Source organism: Colletotrichum chrysophilum (genome assembly GCF_026319265.1).
Source record: "Colletotrichum chrysophilum strain AFK26 chromosome Unknown scaffold_17, whole genome shotgun sequence".
In the NCBI taxonomy this organism is placed as follows: domain Eukaryota; kingdom Fungi; phylum Ascomycota; class Sordariomycetes; order Glomerellales; family Glomerellaceae; genus Colletotrichum; species Colletotrichum chrysophilum.
The window spans coordinates 109368-127666 of record NW_026517304.1 but is presented as its reverse complement, the minus strand read 5'-3'; the positions used below and the strand labels follow the sequence as shown (position 1 = coordinate 127666).

Below are 18299 nucleotides of genomic sequence, written 5' to 3'. Positions count from 1 at the left end.
AAGCACTTGCAAGCCGAAGTCATGATATTGGTGCGCATGTCGAGGCTAATGCGTCACGTCGTCGATATGTACATTGTTTCAATGGCCAGGAAAGCAGCGAGCGTCACTCTGACCCCAACAGCCCGATCTCATCATTTAAGGTTCGCAAACAGATTGTGCACTCGAATCTTCAGCAACTCTTCCAGGTACGTTGCCTCGACGTGGTGGAACCAAGAGCAAGTCTCCATGCCAGGACCACGGCCCTGGCGTAATACTTTGTTGGATGTAGCTTTGGGTGCACAGCAGACGGTACGAGTTCTCTCTCAATGTAGTCGAGTCTGCAGACGAGCGATGCAGGTGGTTGGCAGCTAGGAGACATCTGCTCACAAAAGGCAATCGCTTTCCAGGAAACGAATAAAGACTGCTGGCGGTGATGAGAAGCACAACCCGACAATCAGAGCTCTCGGGGGATGCCGTCTCCAGGCACCAAGTACAAGGGTCATGTAGCCAGACATGGGTCACATACTGATACGCCATGGGTGAACCAACGATGTTGGATGCTGCGCCCGCAATAGACTCCGAGTCTGGACCCTTCAGGTCATCATCCCATGTACTCGGAAAGGAAGCGATGTCAAAAAAGGCTCTAGAGCGTGTAGCGCTTGCTCGCACTGGCTGCAGGGGTTTTGGAGGGGCTCTGGGCGCACAGGCCATCGGGTCCATCTTTGACCGGTCTTCCGTGCGTTAGCGTTGACTGAGCCACTCGACCTCTCGACGCCTGTACACCAACAATCCCCGTAGAGCTTCATCCGTTGGTAGCTTCGTCGACAAAAATAATCTTTCGAGCGAATCCGACCCATCACCGATCCGAATTGAGCCCCGAGCCAGCCCCGAACACGAACGTAACTACGCGATTCTCGATTGCGACCATACAACTCACGAGCCCTAATCATGAATCGACCAGGTAGGCCAGATCCTCGCCCATCTCCTTTCAGCCTCGGGGGTACCCCGCCGTTTGCATGTCCATCAAGGCCATCTCCATCATGCCTGCCAATACGAGTCCCCCTCGACTCTATATCCTCCATATGCCTACGTAGGATGCTGCGATAACGCACGCGACTTGCCCTGCCACCCTCAACCTGCCCACGAGACCCCGCCATCGCCATCCACCATGGGATCATCAGGCTCTGCGCCAGGGCAAACAGCCGTAAAACGTAGTCTGGCAAACAAACGCGCGACCTCTGCCATACATTTTCCATACCATTCAGCCCCGAAGCCAGTGGAATCTCGTTCAAAACAAAGCCGCTTTCCAAGTTCTCAAAGCTGACAATGGGGCCCCAAGTAGGAGCAGTTCCTCAATCACTTCGAGGCATACCGACAGGCTTTGGTGGCCAACAGCAACAGCAGCAGCAGCAGCAACAACAACAACAACAAGCAGGAAGGGCAGTGTCAAATCGGTTACCAAATGGTAAACTAGGTAGGAGGACAGCCTTTGTCCAGGCGCAAGCACGTGCTGGAACATCACACAGATAAAGAGAGATCGCGACGTTAACATGGTGTGCTTGGGATCTGTAGGAAGTAATGGCAGTGGATGGGCATTTGGTGGAGGAGTGCCTATGGGAGGTGCTGGATTGCAAAATCCAGCTCGCCAGCTTGGAGGCAATGTCAGTTTTGCGCAGAGCTTAAGCGGGTCGCAACCGGCAACACCACTGGACCTTTCGTACGTTCCTTCCCCCTTCAAGCTGAACAACTTTGCGCACACCCTCCCTCTCGTCCTTGTTATTGTTGTTATTGTTATTGTTCCCTCTTGCACCCTTTCCCACTCCCGGGAGCCACCCCAGCACTCGCACCTGCATTTCCGTCCTCAACCCACGATCACTGGGGGCAACAGCCATACCAGACAACAGACGCGCCTCCTGCTCCGCTCTGTCAGGGATCATTGTACTACCAGTCTTGTACCCTGTAGCCCTTCTTCTCCTTTTCATCATGGTCAGCAAGCGCAAGCGCATTTTGCTTCAGAAAAGCAGGAAGCTGAGGGACAAGATGGAGTCCAAGGAGCCCTCATCTGAGGATCACCCCAAGAAGGGCTACGCCGAGGTTTTGAAGACGTAATTTTATTTCCCATGGCCTCTCCTCTTCATTTCTCATTTTTCTTCTATCGGTGGATTTTTACGTTTTTTTTTGGGATGGTGTTGGTGCTGACTTTTGAAGTAGCGAATTCCCCTCGCTCTCCAACAACGCCCAGATGAACAGCAGCGGCCAAGCGAACATGTGGTCGTCAACGGCTTCGCGGAACTTGGGCAGTGGCCCTGTGCCACCGCGGAACCAGTCGACACCGTTGTCTGCTCAGACCGCTCAGGAGGAGCTCTTCACTCCGACTTCAGCTCGCCAAGGCGGATTCCGATTCGGTACTCAGAACAGCGGAGGAGCGGCGACCCAGGCGCCGTCTAACCCGGCGGACGATTTCCCACCGCTGAACCGTAACGCGAACGGTGAGATTGGCGGCGAGCGCGGTGTCAACCTGATGCCCTCATTGGGCTTTGGCAACCAGGCAAGCGGCGCGGCCGCTGCGATACCTCCTAGTCGTGGCGCAGGAAACGGCCTGCTCAATGCTCTCTCCGCGAACAGCAGAACCTCAGATGACCGTTCACCATCTGCCGCCAGCGGCCAAGGTGAGAAGAATCATAATGGCTCACATCGCTCTCATACTCACACATACCAGGCCAGTCAAGATCACAAGAAGTGTCTGTGGATGACAGCAGACAGAAGGGAAGCGCTTTCCGCGAGGAGGCTTCTGGCGATAGTTCATCTCAGTCTGCCGAGAACCGCAATCCTTTGGGTGCCATCGGCAACGATTCACTCACCGGCAAGGGCAAGGAGGAAAAGGACGGCCAAAGTCTGGAGGTGCAAGATCCTTTGGCTGGCCTGGCACCTATCGACAAGTTCGGCTTGAAGGGCCTGCGCATGTTGATGACTAACTACCCCAGCTACGGAGCGCTCATGCAGGGAATGGATCCCAACGAGTTCGGTCTCAATGTCAACTCTTCAGAGTAAGGGACCCGAGGATGTATGATGTGACCTCCTGCTAACTGGACAGACTCATCTCAACCCAGATCTACTCTCTGTTCGATGACACGCCTCCCCGGCCCGCGATTCCCAACGTCCGCCTCCCTGAGTGCTACAAGGTGACGAATGTGCAGCCTATCGAGACAAAGATCCCGTCGTTCAACGAGGAAACCCTCTTTTGGATCTTCTACAGCTGTCCTCAAGACATCAAGCAGCACCTGGCTGCGCAGGAATTGTGGGGATATCCGTTTCCTCAACTCACCAGTACCACTGCTAACTCTCTGCAGGCACACACGGAACTGGCGTTGGCACAAGAAACTGCACTTCTGGCTGACCAAGGACGAGCTCATGATGCCCGCTAGCCTTGGCCCGAACCACGAGCGCGGTTACTACATAATCTGGGACACTATCAGCTGGCGTAAGGAGCGGGTACGTCTCACTGTTTACCCCATAGTCCTGCAGAAAACTAACAAACGGACGCAGAGAGAGCTTACTCTTCACTACGGCGACTTGGAGACGAACTTGGCACCGGCAGCATAAGGTGTTCTGTTTTACTGGCTTCCTCATCAACTTGATGAGGCTCAAAACGGCTTGATACCTGGGTAGTTTACCGAACAGGCGTTGAGTCATGTGGATATGGCATCGTTTTACAGGCTTCCGGACTGAAGCAGGGGCAGAGGGCGATAGGCCTTCATGCTTTGTGTGTATGATTCACTGGTCATTGGGAATTACGGCGGCCGTCAACGAAGGGAAATAAAAGACGCTGCCGAATCTGCGAAGCACTCTCTCAGTTCCAACCGTAGAATTTTCCTCTGAGTGCCTGTCGAAGTAAGACAGATTTGTTGTTGCCCACGTTGATGCGGTTACTCAGGCGGCTCTGTGGGTGGTAGCATCGCCTGCAGGCAGGACCGGGACGCTGAAAGTGAAGTGCCCCGTGCGCTCCTTCCCTGTGCGGAAACCTCCGGCTTCTTCGCGCCACATACCTCCTAAGCTCCTAGCCCCCTGCTCCCTGAGCAAGGCTGATGAGCTCATCTCCATAAAGGCTGCCAGCTAACTTACATAACTACCGCGAACAACGTACCTGTCCCGATCGCATACTTATCACGCCCAGCGGCGATTCGGACCCCCCCGCGTCTGACTTCATCAACGAAACCCACGTGAGGCGAGCGAACAGCATCTTTGCCAACCGAGGAACGTAATCGCCAGGGTATCATTGCACGCACCATCTCTGACCCCTCGATCGAAGCACTCCGGCCAGTCCGGCAAACAACGAATACGCCCTCCACTCGCAGTCATGGCGAACGAGCAAATCTCGCTCCCGTATCTGATAGTGATACTGCTCGTCACAGCATTTGTGATACGGTTCCTCTTCTTCTCGCCATCACCGCCACCGTCGGCATCGGCATCCCGGCAGAGCGCGGCATCAGTGCTGCGCACGCGCGAAGCTGCTGTCGAGAGGATACAGCAGATGTTCCCCCAGGTGGATCGACGGACGATTCTATGGGATCTGCAAAGGAATGGAGGCAACATTCAGGCCACGTCCGAGAGGATCTTGGCGGGACGCATGGAAACAGTAAGTGTCCAATGTCTTTGAAATGTGGACTGGGCTACGATGCAAGGGCAGTTGCTGCAGAGAACTGTTGTGGCACTGAGTTCGCGATTCGCTGTTTATGGACATGTTCAAAGGCAAAGCGCATTGTGCTGACCGAGATACGTTCAACAGCCCCCGGTCACCTTCCAGCCACCTCCTCCGCCGGGAACTAGCCCAGCGGCAGCAAGCGCCGCCACCGCAGCAGCCTCCAAGGCCGCCGAGAAGCCTTCGCAACCTGACTTGATCACGAGATACAAGCTGCAAGACAAGATCGCACAGCAGCAGGCGGCAGCGGCAGCAGCGGCCGAAGCAGAGAAGGATAGGGGCAGCAAGGGATGGAGTTCGAATCGAGATGAGAGGCAGGCGCTGTTGCAGAAGCGCAGAGACGAGATGATTCTGGCGGCGCGGAGGAAGATGGAGGCCAAGATTGCCGCGGAGAAGACATCAAGCTAATGACGTTTGTCTGAGTAAACGGAGTTTCTTGTTAGGGGAACAGAACGGAATGGGATGGGGCAGGCAGAGCGCAATGTGCATTTGAGGGGTCTGTACACATTCACATTACTCACAGTCACAAACAACAGCAGATATAATATCTTTCAATTCAGTGGATAGCGTTGAAGGAAGACAAACATTATGGGCATGGGGTAGTGCTTTACGTCAAAGGGATGATGTTCCCGTTACCATGTTCCCTATGTGATTCCGCAGGCGGGAATCCCACATGGGTGCTAGCGGGGATCGCCTCGAGGGAGGGCCGTGGAGGCGCGATGATGGTAGATGAGATGAGCATGTGCTTGCCGACAAGCACGACTCAGGATCCCAAAAAAGTAGGGACCGCCAATGCAATGCGATATTGTACCGTAAACGCTCACAACTAATTCTCCTTCAAAGTCAACCATCTTGGCTGCTGTTGCGACGATGTTCTGCTGACCTCCTGCAACTCACCCATCACTCGAGTTTATGTCAGAGACTGATTTGACAGCAACTCAAAAAAGTATGGTTGCAAAGATCTCGTTGGACAACCCCCCCTATCTATTTGCTGGCTGATTTGTTTCATTTGCTGGTTGCGAGCGCCAGAATGCTTATCGAATGCCCCCCCAATTTGTTTCATGAATCAGAGTTGTGTCACCTTCCTTCAGCCACATGTTCAACTCAAGTGCCAAGTGAGGCTCTCGTTCTCGCGGAGTGGGAGGCTCAGTTGAGTCAATTGAGAGGTGCCTGACAGAAGTATGTCTCACTGGGCTATCCGGGAGGCCTGGCTGCCCTTCGCAACGGGGCCCGATTAATCTTGCGTCTTGTCTTACACGTGCGTCTCTACCGGCCCCCTCCGGTTCTGCGCATTCGTGCTCTCTTATCTTTCATTTTATACGAACACGTCTCCCATCAAAGTGAGGTGTTTAATGACCTTGTGGGGGTTGAGCGTGATGGCGCAGGAATGTGAGTTTCTCAGGCAGGTTATCTCTGCTGGCGTCATTCAGGGCATCCGTCGCGCGCGCGCGCGCACGCAAACGCATGTGCTCTTTTGTAATCAGGGATTCGGTGGTCTCCAGCGGAACACATGAGCGATTGTGAGCCACACGCAGGACCCAGAGACCCAGTTTCGTTTCCACCTGGCAGCAGTTTAAATGTGCTTGTGTGCCTCGGGGACGAGGTCGGCGGTGGGGCTTGACTCGGGTGCAGCGGTGTCGTTGTTGTCCTCGGGCCTGAGAAAAAGTACTATTACAGAACACACGTGGGGGGCGGGTTCCCCTTCCTTTGGTGTCGAGTCTAAAGTTACACCGCCCTCTGGAAGAATATTCCCTTGGGAAAGCCGGAGTCGGATCCGGGTCATACAAAGAAAAGGAATAGAGACACTGGGAAGCGTTCCATCAAAGGGAACACAAACATGGACACCCGACGTCCTCGCCCTCCCTCTGTTGGAGTCTGGTTCGCTGGACGTGGTTGGCTGACGGTGCCCCGATGCGGCGGGCTAACTCTGCTTGGCGCCGATGTCAGATCCCCCCTCGAGGTACCTACTGAGAAGGTGTTTCGTTTTGCGGTTTCTCTGAATCCCTCTGACTGGGCCAGTGCACGCTTCTTGACTGACGCCGAGAGCATTCGACATTGTTGGAAACAAGTCCCTTAGAGACGAGACTACTCTCGTCCCGAATCAAACCAGCGATCGCAAAAGACCCTGCAGCGGATGTCAAAAACAATCCGAGGTTTTGTCTCGTGGTGGGCAGAGGAAAGAAACTAGCAGAGAAACGGCGTCTGGTGGCGAACAGCCACCCATACAGAGGATTTATTAGAGAAAGAACATCCGCAATAGTTCGTCTTTTGCTGTGTGGCGGGGCCCTCGGGGAAAGTCACAGAGACGGAGTGTGGTCACTCTCTTGGATGTGTGTGGGATGGAGGGGGGAACATGTCGGGATGGTTCCAAGATGCGGCGGCGTGGGCTGGCGGCTGGATCTCACTCGCTGCGTTAGTGCGTGGTGATTTTCAACCGCTTTTCTGCTTCTTGATTTGCTTCGTCCACTGCTGATCCGTCCAGTTGCTCAAGTCTTCTGCAGCTGGTTGAACAACTTGTTGACGATGTTGCACAGCAGACAATGACATGCTGGAACCGCATATGACGCTGCAGCCGGGAGAACCCCTGTAACATATGGCGTGCCATATCTTCGCGAGTTCTCTTGGGATAAGGCACCTTCATGCGTCGCATCGCGCCATGATGAACATCCAGTGCAGTGCTTTGCCCACGGTTGTTGACAAGGAAGTATTCGGCAAGGAATTCTCAGAAGCAGACACCTAGAGACGGGTACAAGACGGAGTCCGGTACGTACCCGGTGGCATGGGTGGATCAGATAGACGATAAGCCCCGCTTCGACCCAACATTTTTGTCTTTCACATGCTAGAGGGACGCTACCGCAACGAGGCGTTCCAAGTACTCCCGGTCGAGCTCACTCTCACCTCAAGTCATGGGCGACGGGGGCGTGCGGTTTGAGCTCCCGGGGCCCTTCACACACTGACCCGACCACGACTCTCACTGCGGTGGACTTGCACCCGTCTTCCGCCTTACGCTTTGTACGCCGTAGGTACTAAATGCGGTAGCAAAGGCGCAGTGGTTACAGTCGACGTAAACAACAACAGCGCGGGGGACGCAGGTAAACAGCTAGCCACAAGACTCTTAAAGCAAGACAGGGTACCTCGTGGATGCATCTCCCACTTCCCCGGCCAGTCACCCAGTCCACGTTCACCTCGTTCTGAGGTAACTTTTCGGACGGGACTCTTCCCTCGTATCATCCCCATCCCCGGCCACCACCGATTCCCATCCGCCCACCGCCTGGGAAAAGGAAAAAGATCCAAAAACGGCCAGGGCCTACCGGCCAGACTCCAGGGTTACCCTTTCCTGCTTGGCACCTTGTCGTCTCGTCCCTCTTCGCCGCCTTTATTTTTTATTTGCTCTTGTACTCACTCGAGATCCCATTTTCTTTGTCTCACTTCACATTCTTCAACCCACGTTTACTTACAGGTTCATCCCACCAAGTAACCATCTGCCAAACCTCTACTTTTTCTCGCCTTGCTGCTCTGCAACCCTTGTTGCTACCAAGCCACATCTCGAAGACAGGAATCTTCTCTCCCCTTTACCTCGGAAGAACAGCTACCTGCGCAGACGCATCGGAGACGTTCCATTGGCGGGCGATACCAACATCTCCAGACCTCCCCTCACCCAGCATTCCCGGATTGCTAGAAAGCGCGCGCTGGGCTAGAACACCTACCGTTGGTCGACGACATTCCTGATCTCGCCCAAACCGTCCTCGATCACAGGCCAGGAACTCACCTGAAGGCCTATTTCTCCGAATTCCCCAGCGACTCGATTTGTTGTGGTACTGCGATACTAAACCCGGCCGCCGGTGGAAGAGACCCGAAAGACACATAATGCCCCCCTTGCGACCTTGGGCAACCATTTTCGAAGAATTTCATTTGCAGCAGAGTAGAATGTCATCGACAGTTTTCTCAATGCTTCCCACGTCACTACAGGCGCGGCTGCCGCTGCCGCCGATAAAACAGCTCCGCAAGACCGTGAGCCTACAAACCCTCACCTCCAGCAGGCAATCGCATACCCGTTCCCTCTCTGGCCTCGACGGCGTCCATTCCAACACCACCCAGTCCCACATCATTTCAGAGACGGAGGAGCACACGAGGCTGGTGGCAACCGAGCACCATCAGTCATCGCGGACGTACGAGGTCCGATCGGCTGCGGACAAGCAAGAGTATCAACAACAGCAAAGTGAGCACCAGGTGCAGCTGCTACAGGCCCCGCAACAATCGAATGTGGATTGGCGATGGGTCCAACAAGGTAAATGCCAATCTACTTAATTCTCAGGTCGCCTTACTGACTTGAGTGTGCTTTAGGTGTGAATCTGATCAACGTGGCTCGCGATGATACTCGTCGCCCACCTACCATGGGGCCGGGAGCGGAATTTGAACGGAAAGCTTTCATCGACGGCGTTGAGTACATACTCAAGGCTCTACCAGGAGATCTGAATGACATGGAGATCGACCGCCTTCGTGCCTCTTTGCCGAATAATCTCAGATCCCCTGCTGGTGACCGGTCGCATTCACCGTCACGCAGCCCGAGTGGACCGCGATCAATTCTCCACCGAGGCGTTCAGACGGCCGTTGTCAACATCTTCATCCTCATTCACCTGGCTTTACCATACATTGTCCTTCTCATCCGCCTGGCCGCCCGTACCGAGAGAGAATACAAGCTATCCGAGAGAGTTGTGGGTTCCGGCATGAGCTTCGCCAATACCGTTGGCAGCTTCGGCATGAGAACTACGGGCGCTCTTTACAACGTTGGTGACGGCCGGGTCGGACAAGCACTCACGGAAGCGATTGCCTGGACCGTGGAGGGGTTCACGGGCGGTCTTTCCGAAGGAGTTGGTGAGGGTCTGAGCATCGTGGGCGCGAAACGGCAATGATATGAACGATAAGGATACAGAATCCAACGCTACGAGATGCCTCTCGTTATTACCCAGAAAGGGCATTTTCTTATCATCTATCTTGGCTTTAGACTTTCGGAGTACATTTCTGGGTTTTGTGTTGGTTCGGTCGGCAGGTCTTTGGGAACGACTGGAGAGAGGAGTTCTTTTGGACGATTTAAACATTACGAAGACCACTGTGGTCGAAGCGAGGTATGGGTGCTGGCTTGCTGGCGCGAGTCAGGATATGGGCGTTTCCAATCTACCTCACTTGAGAGAGACCTGATGATCTAGAGTGGTTGCATGCATTTATTCTGGTCAAACCCATCTAGCCGTCGGATACGGCAAGAGATGGGTGACACGGGTAGACACGAGCCTACGTGGGATTCTCGATAGCTCAAAATGAAGAAACACTATCATGACACTGACAGCAAACTGACTCGTTGACATCGGCGCTGATCCAGCACGAGTTTGGGTTTCGCATGAGCGCCTCGGGATGGCCCCGGATTTCACATGACGGGAAGACATAAGTGCAGATAACGTGTGTTTCTGAATCCACTTGCCTGGGCCGTCCGCCTTACTGGAAGTGGAGTTGCTGGGAAAAGCGCAGAGTTACTCAACGAGTTAACAAATAAGATGAGAAACCCAAGACAACGACTCTGTTGCGTTACCATCCATTTTCTTCTGTTTGACGCCAAACACTTCCACAAGGATCCAGTGTGCCGCCGGAGCCAACCGGGGCGCGCCCTTGAATGGCTCCACGACTGGTCCCTCGATGGACCCACAAAAAACTTATCGAAGACGTCTGATTAGGCCCGAGACCAAAAAAAAATCCATCGCCTCCCATCCACCCCCCAACTATCGCAGTTCGACGGTGAAAAAACAGAGCAAGACGTCTCCGTCCCCGTACCTTCATTCATTCCCTTTTTCATTCAAACTACATTGTACTCGCTTCTTTTCCAGGTTATACCGCTCTAATACGTCTAAATGTTTCGCCAATCTCTTAGGAGATGTGTTCGCATCAGCGGCGCAAGCTTCGCCGCCCCTGCCCTCCGAACCACGCGACCGGTCGTCCTCAAGTCAATCGCCCAGCCCTCCCAGATTGCGCTTCGTGCGCCTTCCAGCTTGAATGCCTTCAGGCTCTACTCGAGCGAGGCCGCGGCGGCTGCTCCTGAGCAATCGGCCGATGCCCCCCAGCAGAAGTCCGGTTCCATTTCAAGATTCGAGGACCTGCGCACCCTGGGCGTCCACGACAACCTTGTCAACAGCATCACCAAGGGCTTGAAGTATGAGACCATGACCGATGTTCAGTCCAAGACTATCGAACCGGCGTTGAAGGGAATGGACATGTAAGTCTCGAATTGCTTCTCTTCCAAAGTGTAAACTCGCTAACTGACTTGTTCCAGGGTCGCCCAAGCCAAGACCGGTACTGGAAAGACGCTTGCCTTCCTCGTTCCTATCCTTCAAAGAATGATCTCCGCGGATCTCTCCCTCGCCACTCGTAGAGCGCGCTTCTCTGCCGACGCCTCCGACATCCGCGGAATCATCATCTCTCCCACCCGCGAGCTTGCTGAGCAGATCGCCGTTGAAGCCGAGAAGCTGTGCCAGGGCACCGGCTTGGTTGTCCAGCGTGCTGTTGGCGGAACCCAGAAGCGGCAGATGCTTATGGAGACCCGCAGGCGCGGATGCCACTTGCTTGTCGGAACGCCCGGTAGACTCAACGATCTCCTCAGCGACCGAAGCAGCGGTATCAGGGCCCCGAACTTGGCTGCCATTGTCCTCGACGAGGCCGACCGCATGCTGGATGTCGGCTTTGAGAGAGAACTGCAGGATATTGTTTCGCAGTTGCCCGACGCTAAGGAGACTCAGCGTCAGACTCTCCTCTTCTCCGCCACCATCCCCAGCAATGTCATCAACCTCGCCCGCCAGTGGGTCCGCCCCGACAACTTCGACTTTATCCAGACCGTCTCCAAAGACGACGTGCTTACCCACGAGAAGGTGAAGCAGCATGTTGTCAACTGCAGAGGCTGGGGCAACGTGCTTCCCTCCCTGTACGAGCTCATGCACACTGAGCTCGAGAAGCGTGCCAAGAACCCTGACCTGCTGCCTTTCAAGGCCTTGGTCTTCCTTCCCACCACCGGCTTTGTTGAGCTGGCCAGTGAGATCGACCGAAGCATGAAGCATATGAGAAGCCAGTACGACCGTGTCTGGAGCTGGCGCATTCACTCCAAGCTCACCCAACCAGCGCGCACCAAAGCTGCTGATCAGTTCCGCGCAGCGACTTGTGGAATCCTCTTCTCCTCAGACGTCACTGCCAGAGGTTTGGACTTCCCCAATGTAACCCACGTCATCCAAGTCGGCGCCCCCAGCGACCGTGAGCAGTACATTCACAGACTCGGCCGCACTGGTCGCGCGAAGAAGGAAGGAGAAGGCTGGCTCATCCTCCCCGAGTCCGATATCCGGAAGGCTCGTACCGAGTTGGCTGGCCTCCCAATTGAGCCATCCGCCCTCGAATCTGCCAAGGTCGATTTCACCAGGGGAGAGACGTCCAGTGAGATTACCAAGGCAGTTACTAAGGTTGCGTCCGAGGTTCCCGAGGAGATTCTCGAAAAGGCCTACTTGTCTCTTTGGGGACAATTCGACAGCAGAACGGCGCAAGCCAAGGCGGACGAGCTCAAGGAGTGGTGGATTGATGGTATGCAGAAGGATAACACGCCATTCATGAGCAGGCAAGCACTTGAGAAGCGCGGCATCAGGAACATTCGGGGCATGAACACCACCTCCCCTAGAAGATCCAGTTACGAAGATGACCAGCCTCGTGGTTACGGTCGTGACTCTGGTCGCGGATTCGGTCGTGATTCTGGCCGCCGTGACTCTGGTCGCGGGTTCGGTCGTGATTCTGGCCGCCGTGCCCCTCGCGACGGATTTGAAAGGATGGAGCAAGACCGCTTTGGCGACAACAGAGGAGGCCGCCCTCAGCAGAGATCCCAGAAGGCATCTTTCTAAGCTGTAGTCTCTAGGAGAAAAGAACGATTGAAGTGGAGAGAGAGGCCCGTGATGGTGACGGGCCTCGAAACGTGTTAGACATATCATACCCCACCACACCCCAAATTTCCCTTTGATCTGTCTAGGAGGCAGATTTGTATCATAGACATGATTTTGTTACGGAGCCACGATAGAAGGTCAGTTTGGGGGGCGAAAAACGGGTTGTGCAGTTGTATCAAAATCATTGGGATGGAACCGAAAAGAAAAACCGGCTTACTGTATACCACGAAAGCTCACGACAGCCATGTACATATAATATTGGAGAAAATCTCCGAATCTCTTCTTTAAATAACGTTTCTTTTCGAGCTGGTGCTATGATTATGCTTCAATGCCTTAATGTCCCGTTCGTTTGTAGATGTATTCATTCCACATCGTCTCACCCCTCAGATACCTCCTTTTGCACCTACAACCTGCGGATATCAGTCATACAGACAGCAACGACAGCGACGATAGCCTTCATCTCCGGCCTCGATGAAGTCTTCCAAACCTGAAAACCTGGCTCCCACCAACGCCATTTGATGCTATTAGAGCGTTAACAAAAGCCATACAACCTCATGTTGGCAGCTCTTGTCCCGCAACACTACTTCTAGATCCCGAACGCCCGCCAAATGGTAAAAGCCAACGAACGACACGAAAACCCTTTACCGACCAGCCAGCAAGGCGTTCGCATCCCACAACAAAACCCTCTCGTCCCAGCCGACGGTCGCCACCCAACCCCCGACACCAAACAGGCACCAATCTACGCCCACCACAAACTCGGTGTGCCTGTTCATGATGCCGACTTGCGCTCCCACCTGCGCCCCGCCCGCCGGCCCCGCGGGCGGCGCGTTCGAGCGATCGTCCCATAACCTGACGGTCATGTCGTAGCTCGCCGTCAGCAGCAGGTCCGCCGCGTGCGGGCTCCAAGCCAGTCTCCTGACGGCGTATTCGTGCCCCTGCATGACGGACACCGGCCCGGCCGTCGGGTTCCGGATGTCGAACGTGCGCACGGCGCGGTCCACGCCGCCGGTCGCGATGACGGTGTCGCGGTACTTGTTCCAGTCGTGCGTCAAGACCTCCGCGGGCGCTGCCGAGGGGAAGCTGGGCCCGGCGGCGTGCACGGGGATCATGGACGTCAGGTGATAGCGTGAGGAGACGGGGGTGCGCAGGTCGAAGATGCGGATCTGCGAGTCGGAGGAGACGGCGGAGATGATGTTGGGGTTGGAGGGCTGGAAGGCGGCGCTGTAGGTACAGTTGCCGACGGGGAGGGTGCGCAGGGAGTGGTCGCGCGTCGGGGACCACAGCTTGATTGTGCCGTCCCAGGAGGCGGAGACGAAGGTGTCCTTTGTGATGGGGCTCCAGTTGACGGAGAAGGTCTCGCGCTTGTGTTCGTGGAAGTTCATGACGGGGAAGTCCTTGACGCCGAGGTCGAAGAGCTTGATGGAGCCGTCGCCGCAGGCCACGACAAGCTGGTTTTCGTTGATCTCGGACCAGGCGAGGTCATATTGGGAGTCGTTGGTGTCGAAGCTGTTGTTCGTGCAAGGTTAGCCATGTTAAGAACCGGATTGAGTGTTGACATTGAAGGTAAGAGGGTACTTGCGTTGCTTCAACCTCGACGCCGCGGGCTGTCAGGCCCAGGCAGAACACTCGACCATTTCCTACGATGCCAAAGTTGGCAGAGGACGCGACGGCGATGCGCGAGTCGTAGTAGGGCGAGTACTTTACGGCGTACGGGTTGTAGCCCTGTGTACGGAATTCAAGCATTGGGGCCATGGCGGCGGCGTCGGTGCAAGGCGATGCTGCTGCTGCTGGTTCGGGGGCCCGTGGTGTTTGTGAATTGGGACGGGCAAGAAGAGGCAAAGGGACCGTCACGGCAAAAGCATATGAACGCGGGCGGGACAGCTCTGTCCGGGCCACAGGGGCTGGTGATGTAACGCCGATCCGGGGTACCTCGGCAGGACGGGGGAGTGCTGGGATGAGGGATGGCGGGGTGGCTTTCAGCACTCCAAGGTATGCGTTTATCGGGTATGAGAGGGGCTGTGGGGCTAGCACTTTAGCAGCGCGCTCTAGACGCGCCTGGTCGATTACGCCCTTTGGCAGTGCGTCGTCCGTCCCCTTTTGCTGTACTGGCTTGGTTTTTATAGTCAAGGTTCCGCGCGAACGGGATCCAGCTTCGAATATGAAGCGGTTTCGATGTTCCCAGCCGGTGTATGACTACATCATGGAGCCTGAAGAGAAGCGGAAGCACAGTCCTGCCTCGACCCAGCGCGCAGAGGAGGATGACGAGCCAACTGAGGTGAAGCTTGCGATGCTATCATCGCTTCACCCGAATTTTGAGCAGGAAATGCTGCTCGATGTTCTCTTGGCTCACAATGGCTCCGTCGCCGAGTCTCTAGAGGCACTCGCAACCCCAACCTCTGCCAAGAAACCCAGCGGCGTAATGGGCGCCCAGAGCTCGTTGAGGAATTTCGCCACAAAATCGGTGGAAAATGGGACTGGCGCAGAAAGCTCCGCGAAGAGGAGGTTACTGTCGAAGAAGGGCACCACGCTGCATCTCTACGACCCTGACGACATTGCAGAACACACCCCCTGCTCAGTCATCCACAACTTTCTCCCGGCCGAAGAGGCCAACGATCTCCTGCGGGAGCTCTTGCGGGAAGCTGAGACCTTTGAGAAGAACGTCACATTCAAACTCTTTGACAACGTAGTTGCCAGCCCCCACACCACGAGCTTCTATGTCGAGAGCTACGACGAGATTCAGCGGCAAAAGACGGACTACCTGTATAACGGCGCCAAACTTACCGACATCCGCCGCATCACCCCTCAGCTTGTCAAAGTCAAGCCAAAGGTGGCGGAAGCCGTGAACGCGGAAATACAAAAGAGGATTGCGACCCGTTACCCCGGGGGCAAGAAGCTGCGGTTCCAGTCTCCCAAACCGTGGGCTCCCAACTCGGCGTTCGTCAACTGCTACGACGGACCGCAGGAGAACGTCGGGTATCACAGCGACCAGCTGACATATCTCGGCCCCCGCGCCGTCATCGGGTCTCTGTCTCTCGGCGTGGCACGAGAGTTCCGCGTGCGCCGCATCATTCCCAAGGATGGAGATAGCAACTCGGCCGAGGACCCTGATGCGGAGGGCCAGATCTCGATTCACCTCCCGCATAACTCATTGCTGGTCATGCATGCCGAGATGCAAGAGGAATGGAAGCACAGCATTGCGCCGGCGCAGTCGATCGACCCTCACCCTGTCGCTGGAAACAAGCGCATCAATATCACGTACCGCGACTACAAGGCGAACATGCACCCTCGTTACACGCCAAAGTGCGATTGCGGCATCCCCTGCGTGTTAAGGGTCGTCCAGAGGAAGAAGGAAAGCCATGGGAAGTACTTCTGGATGTGCCATGGCGGAAACGCGCCTGGTAAAGAGAGTTGCTCGTTCTTCCAATGGGGGAAATTCGACGACGATGGCAATCCCATGTGGACTCACGCGAAACCGAAACCTTCGGCGTGAACTTTTGTCTATTCTACGACACGTGCTATTGAACACACCGATCAGGGGTTCACATATGGGTTTGTGTCTGCCGGCTTGAGGTCTCCCGCACCGTTGACCTGGCGAATCTGCAGGCGCGTGAGGTCTAGCCCGTCAATGACCCGAGCGTTGACGGGATGCACCTGTTGGCACAATTTGTGGTAGTACTGCGCTATCTCCGCCATACCAGCGAGCTCCTCGTCGCTCAGGGACCTGCACTCGTTCGTCAATGGGACGCCGCATCTCTTGCAGAAGGTCTTGGCCAGGATCCCGTAGTTGAATACGTGCCGGCCAATCTTGTCTTCGTCTCCAGCCAATACGACCTGCTCGGCGGGGGGTTTGATCCAGACGTAACCGTTCTACACGCGGGTCAGTTCACGCTTTGCGCATGCGCGGTCTCCCTCGGAGAGAAAGAACAATCACTTACACGCGCGCAGATGCTGCAGTTGCACTCGACAATGCCTCCCATGAGACCTTCCCCTACCCATGTCTCATCCATGGGATTGCTGAACACCGCGAAGGTGACATCGCCGCAGTGACAGCTGCCCGTGTACGCCTTCCCACCCTCAAATTCGGCCGGCTTGGAACCTTTGTGCGCATGAGGGGCGTACTTGTCTCCAAGCGACGCGCCGTCAAACCTGTCACTGTGTCAGCCTCGAACCGACTCTGTCGTGGTCGCTAAGAGGACCCTACGGTTTCTTCTCGAGCGCAAAAATGTCCAGGTCTTGGATTGAGCGCACCTGCAGGTACCGTCAGCTTCTTGGCCGTTTGGGTCTGTGGGAGTAGATCGTGCGGCGGAGGATTCGAGACTTACATTCAACCCCAACTTCATACCTGGCGGCCCGTTGGGGAAGTCCACCATAATCTCGGTAGCACAGTTACCACAGAACTGAGCGGGCATCAGGATGTTTTCTTTCCGCGGATAATTTCGTCAGCTCACCTTATGGGTCATGTTACCAGAGCCAAAGTTGTAGCTGGAGAGCTCGCTCGCGGCGCCTTTGACAACTTTGAAGTCTTCGGGAGCGGGCATGACCCAAAGAGCGCCCTTCTTGGAGCAGATGCTGCAGTTGCAGTCGACTGCACTCTTGATCTCCGGGAGGCGGACTTCATAGACGAAGGCGCCGCAGTGGCAGTTGCCGCGATAGGTTTGCTTGGGTTCTTCGGATGTCATGTTGGGCGAGGAGGGGAAGATTCTGCTGCTGGAGAGGAGATGAAGGAGGCAATGAGGTCTGGCAAAGATGAGATCAACATCTTGACAGCTCTCCGTCTCTTATAGAATTCAATACACACGATGCAAGAGCGTTTGAAGCGACCAAGGCTGCGTGCTGAGGGCTGAGATGGGTTTGCGTAGCCGGATTAGTCAACAGTACATTTTGTTGAGATGGAAGTGGATTGCTGACAGTCCACCGTGGCCTCATTGGTATTTCTTAGTGAAGATGTACGGTTCTCCGGCCCCAGGGATACTATTTTGAAGCTCGTTTCCGGGTCACCGACACGATCTCCGGGCGGCACTGATGGTTTTACGCTGCTGACTGCATAGCATAGCGCAACGCCTGTGCGACGTCGGATTTGGGCGCCGTGACCCGCGTTTGTCGCATGCGACGATGACGAATGTGCTTCAAGAAGCGAATGGCTGTCTTTACCTACTGAGACTGAGACTCTTTGACTCATCTAAGCGGTTGCCGTTGCATCACACTTCATTGGTCCCTTACTGCAGCTCGCGACAGGCAAGAGTTGCGCCGCGCTTACTGTGTACACAAGGCATGTCGTCACAGCTCTTCAGCGTTGGTTGATTGTCTAGGTTGCCCGACAACTCGCAGGCCCAATGAGAGGTTGACTGACGGCTTACGATAGAGTCTTTGTGCGTGAGAAGTATCCAAAGCAAGACTCGGGAGTCATTCAGACGGCGTGTGAGATAAGCCAAGCAGGCAACCGCCGAAGCGGACGTTGTGTTGTTACCGGGCGAAAGGAAAGTTTCGGCGACCCAGCTGTTGGGGACCCGCGGGAGCTACCTTGGACATTTATCGGATTGGACTTAGAGGGCGATGTGGCATGTTGGGGTGAAGCTGTCATACGGAAATAGAGGCAAGGTGCAATTCGGATGTTTGTTGAGATGAGCACCCTCGTCCACTAAAGGATCCTGAGCGGGGAGTTG

At 55.3% G+C, this 18299-nt stretch overlaps 7 protein-coding genes across 7 annotated transcripts; 5 read left to right on the top strand and 2 right to left on the bottom strand.

Annotated features, from left to right (window-relative positions):
- Positions 1–1962: 1962 nt before the first annotated feature.
- On the top strand, positions 1963–3582 carry COL26b_003134 (uncharacterized protein; the record flags this gene model as incomplete). Its single annotated transcript, XM_053176037.1, has 6 exons — positions 1963–2084; positions 2191–2648; positions 2699–3026; positions 3074–3277; positions 3330–3471; positions 3526–3582. 6 exons carry the CDS (start codon positions 1963–1965, stop codon positions 3580–3582), a joined length of 1311 nt encoding a protein of 436 aa, XP_053039937.1.
- A 754-nt stretch (positions 3583–4336) lies between these two features.
- Positions 4337–5086, top strand: COL26b_003133 (uncharacterized protein; the record flags this gene model as incomplete). The annotated part of the gene is made up of 2 exons (XM_053176036.1): positions 4337–4615; positions 4766–5086. 2 exons carry the CDS (start codon positions 4337–4339, stop codon positions 5084–5086), a joined length of 600 nt encoding a protein of 199 aa, XP_053039936.1.
- Positions 5087–8626: 3540 nt separating this feature from the next.
- COL26b_003132 (uncharacterized protein) lies at positions 8627–9591 on the top strand (the record flags this gene model as incomplete). The annotated part of the gene is made up of 2 exons (XM_053176035.1): positions 8627–8966; positions 9023–9591. The coding sequence occupies 2 exons, from the start codon at positions 8627–8629 to the stop codon at positions 9589–9591; spliced, it is 909 nt and encodes a 302-aa protein (XP_053039935.1).
- Positions 9592–10578: 987 nt separating this feature from the next.
- COL26b_003131 (uncharacterized protein) lies at positions 10579–12597 on the top strand (the record flags this gene model as incomplete). Its single annotated transcript, XM_053176034.1, has 2 exons — positions 10579–10940; positions 10998–12597. 2 exons carry the CDS (start codon positions 10579–10581, stop codon positions 12595–12597), a joined length of 1962 nt encoding a protein of 653 aa, XP_053039934.1.
- A 680-nt stretch (positions 12598–13277) lies between these two features.
- Positions 13278–14388, bottom strand: COL26b_003130 (uncharacterized protein; the record flags this gene model as incomplete). The annotated part of the gene is made up of 2 exons (XM_053176033.1): positions 13278–14142; positions 14177–14388. The coding sequence occupies 2 exons, from the start codon at positions 14386–14388 to the stop codon at positions 13278–13280; spliced, it is 1077 nt and encodes a 358-aa protein (XP_053039933.1).
- Positions 14389–14836: 448 nt separating this feature from the next.
- COL26b_003129 (uncharacterized protein) lies at positions 14837–16126 on the top strand (the record flags this gene model as incomplete). The annotated part of the gene is made up of 1 exon (XM_053176032.1): positions 14837–16126. One exon carries the CDS (start codon positions 14837–14839, stop codon positions 16124–16126), a length of 1290 nt encoding a protein of 429 aa, XP_053039932.1.
- Positions 16127–16167: 41 nt separating this feature from the next.
- On the bottom strand, positions 16168–17315 carry COL26b_003128 (uncharacterized protein; the record flags this gene model as incomplete). Its single annotated transcript, XM_053176031.1, has 5 exons — positions 16168–16503; positions 16572–16782; positions 16838–16884; positions 16959–17033; positions 17085–17315. The coding sequence occupies 5 exons, from the start codon at positions 17313–17315 to the stop codon at positions 16168–16170; spliced, it is 900 nt and encodes a 299-aa protein (XP_053039931.1).
- Between the last annotated feature and the right edge of the window lie 984 nt (positions 17316–18299).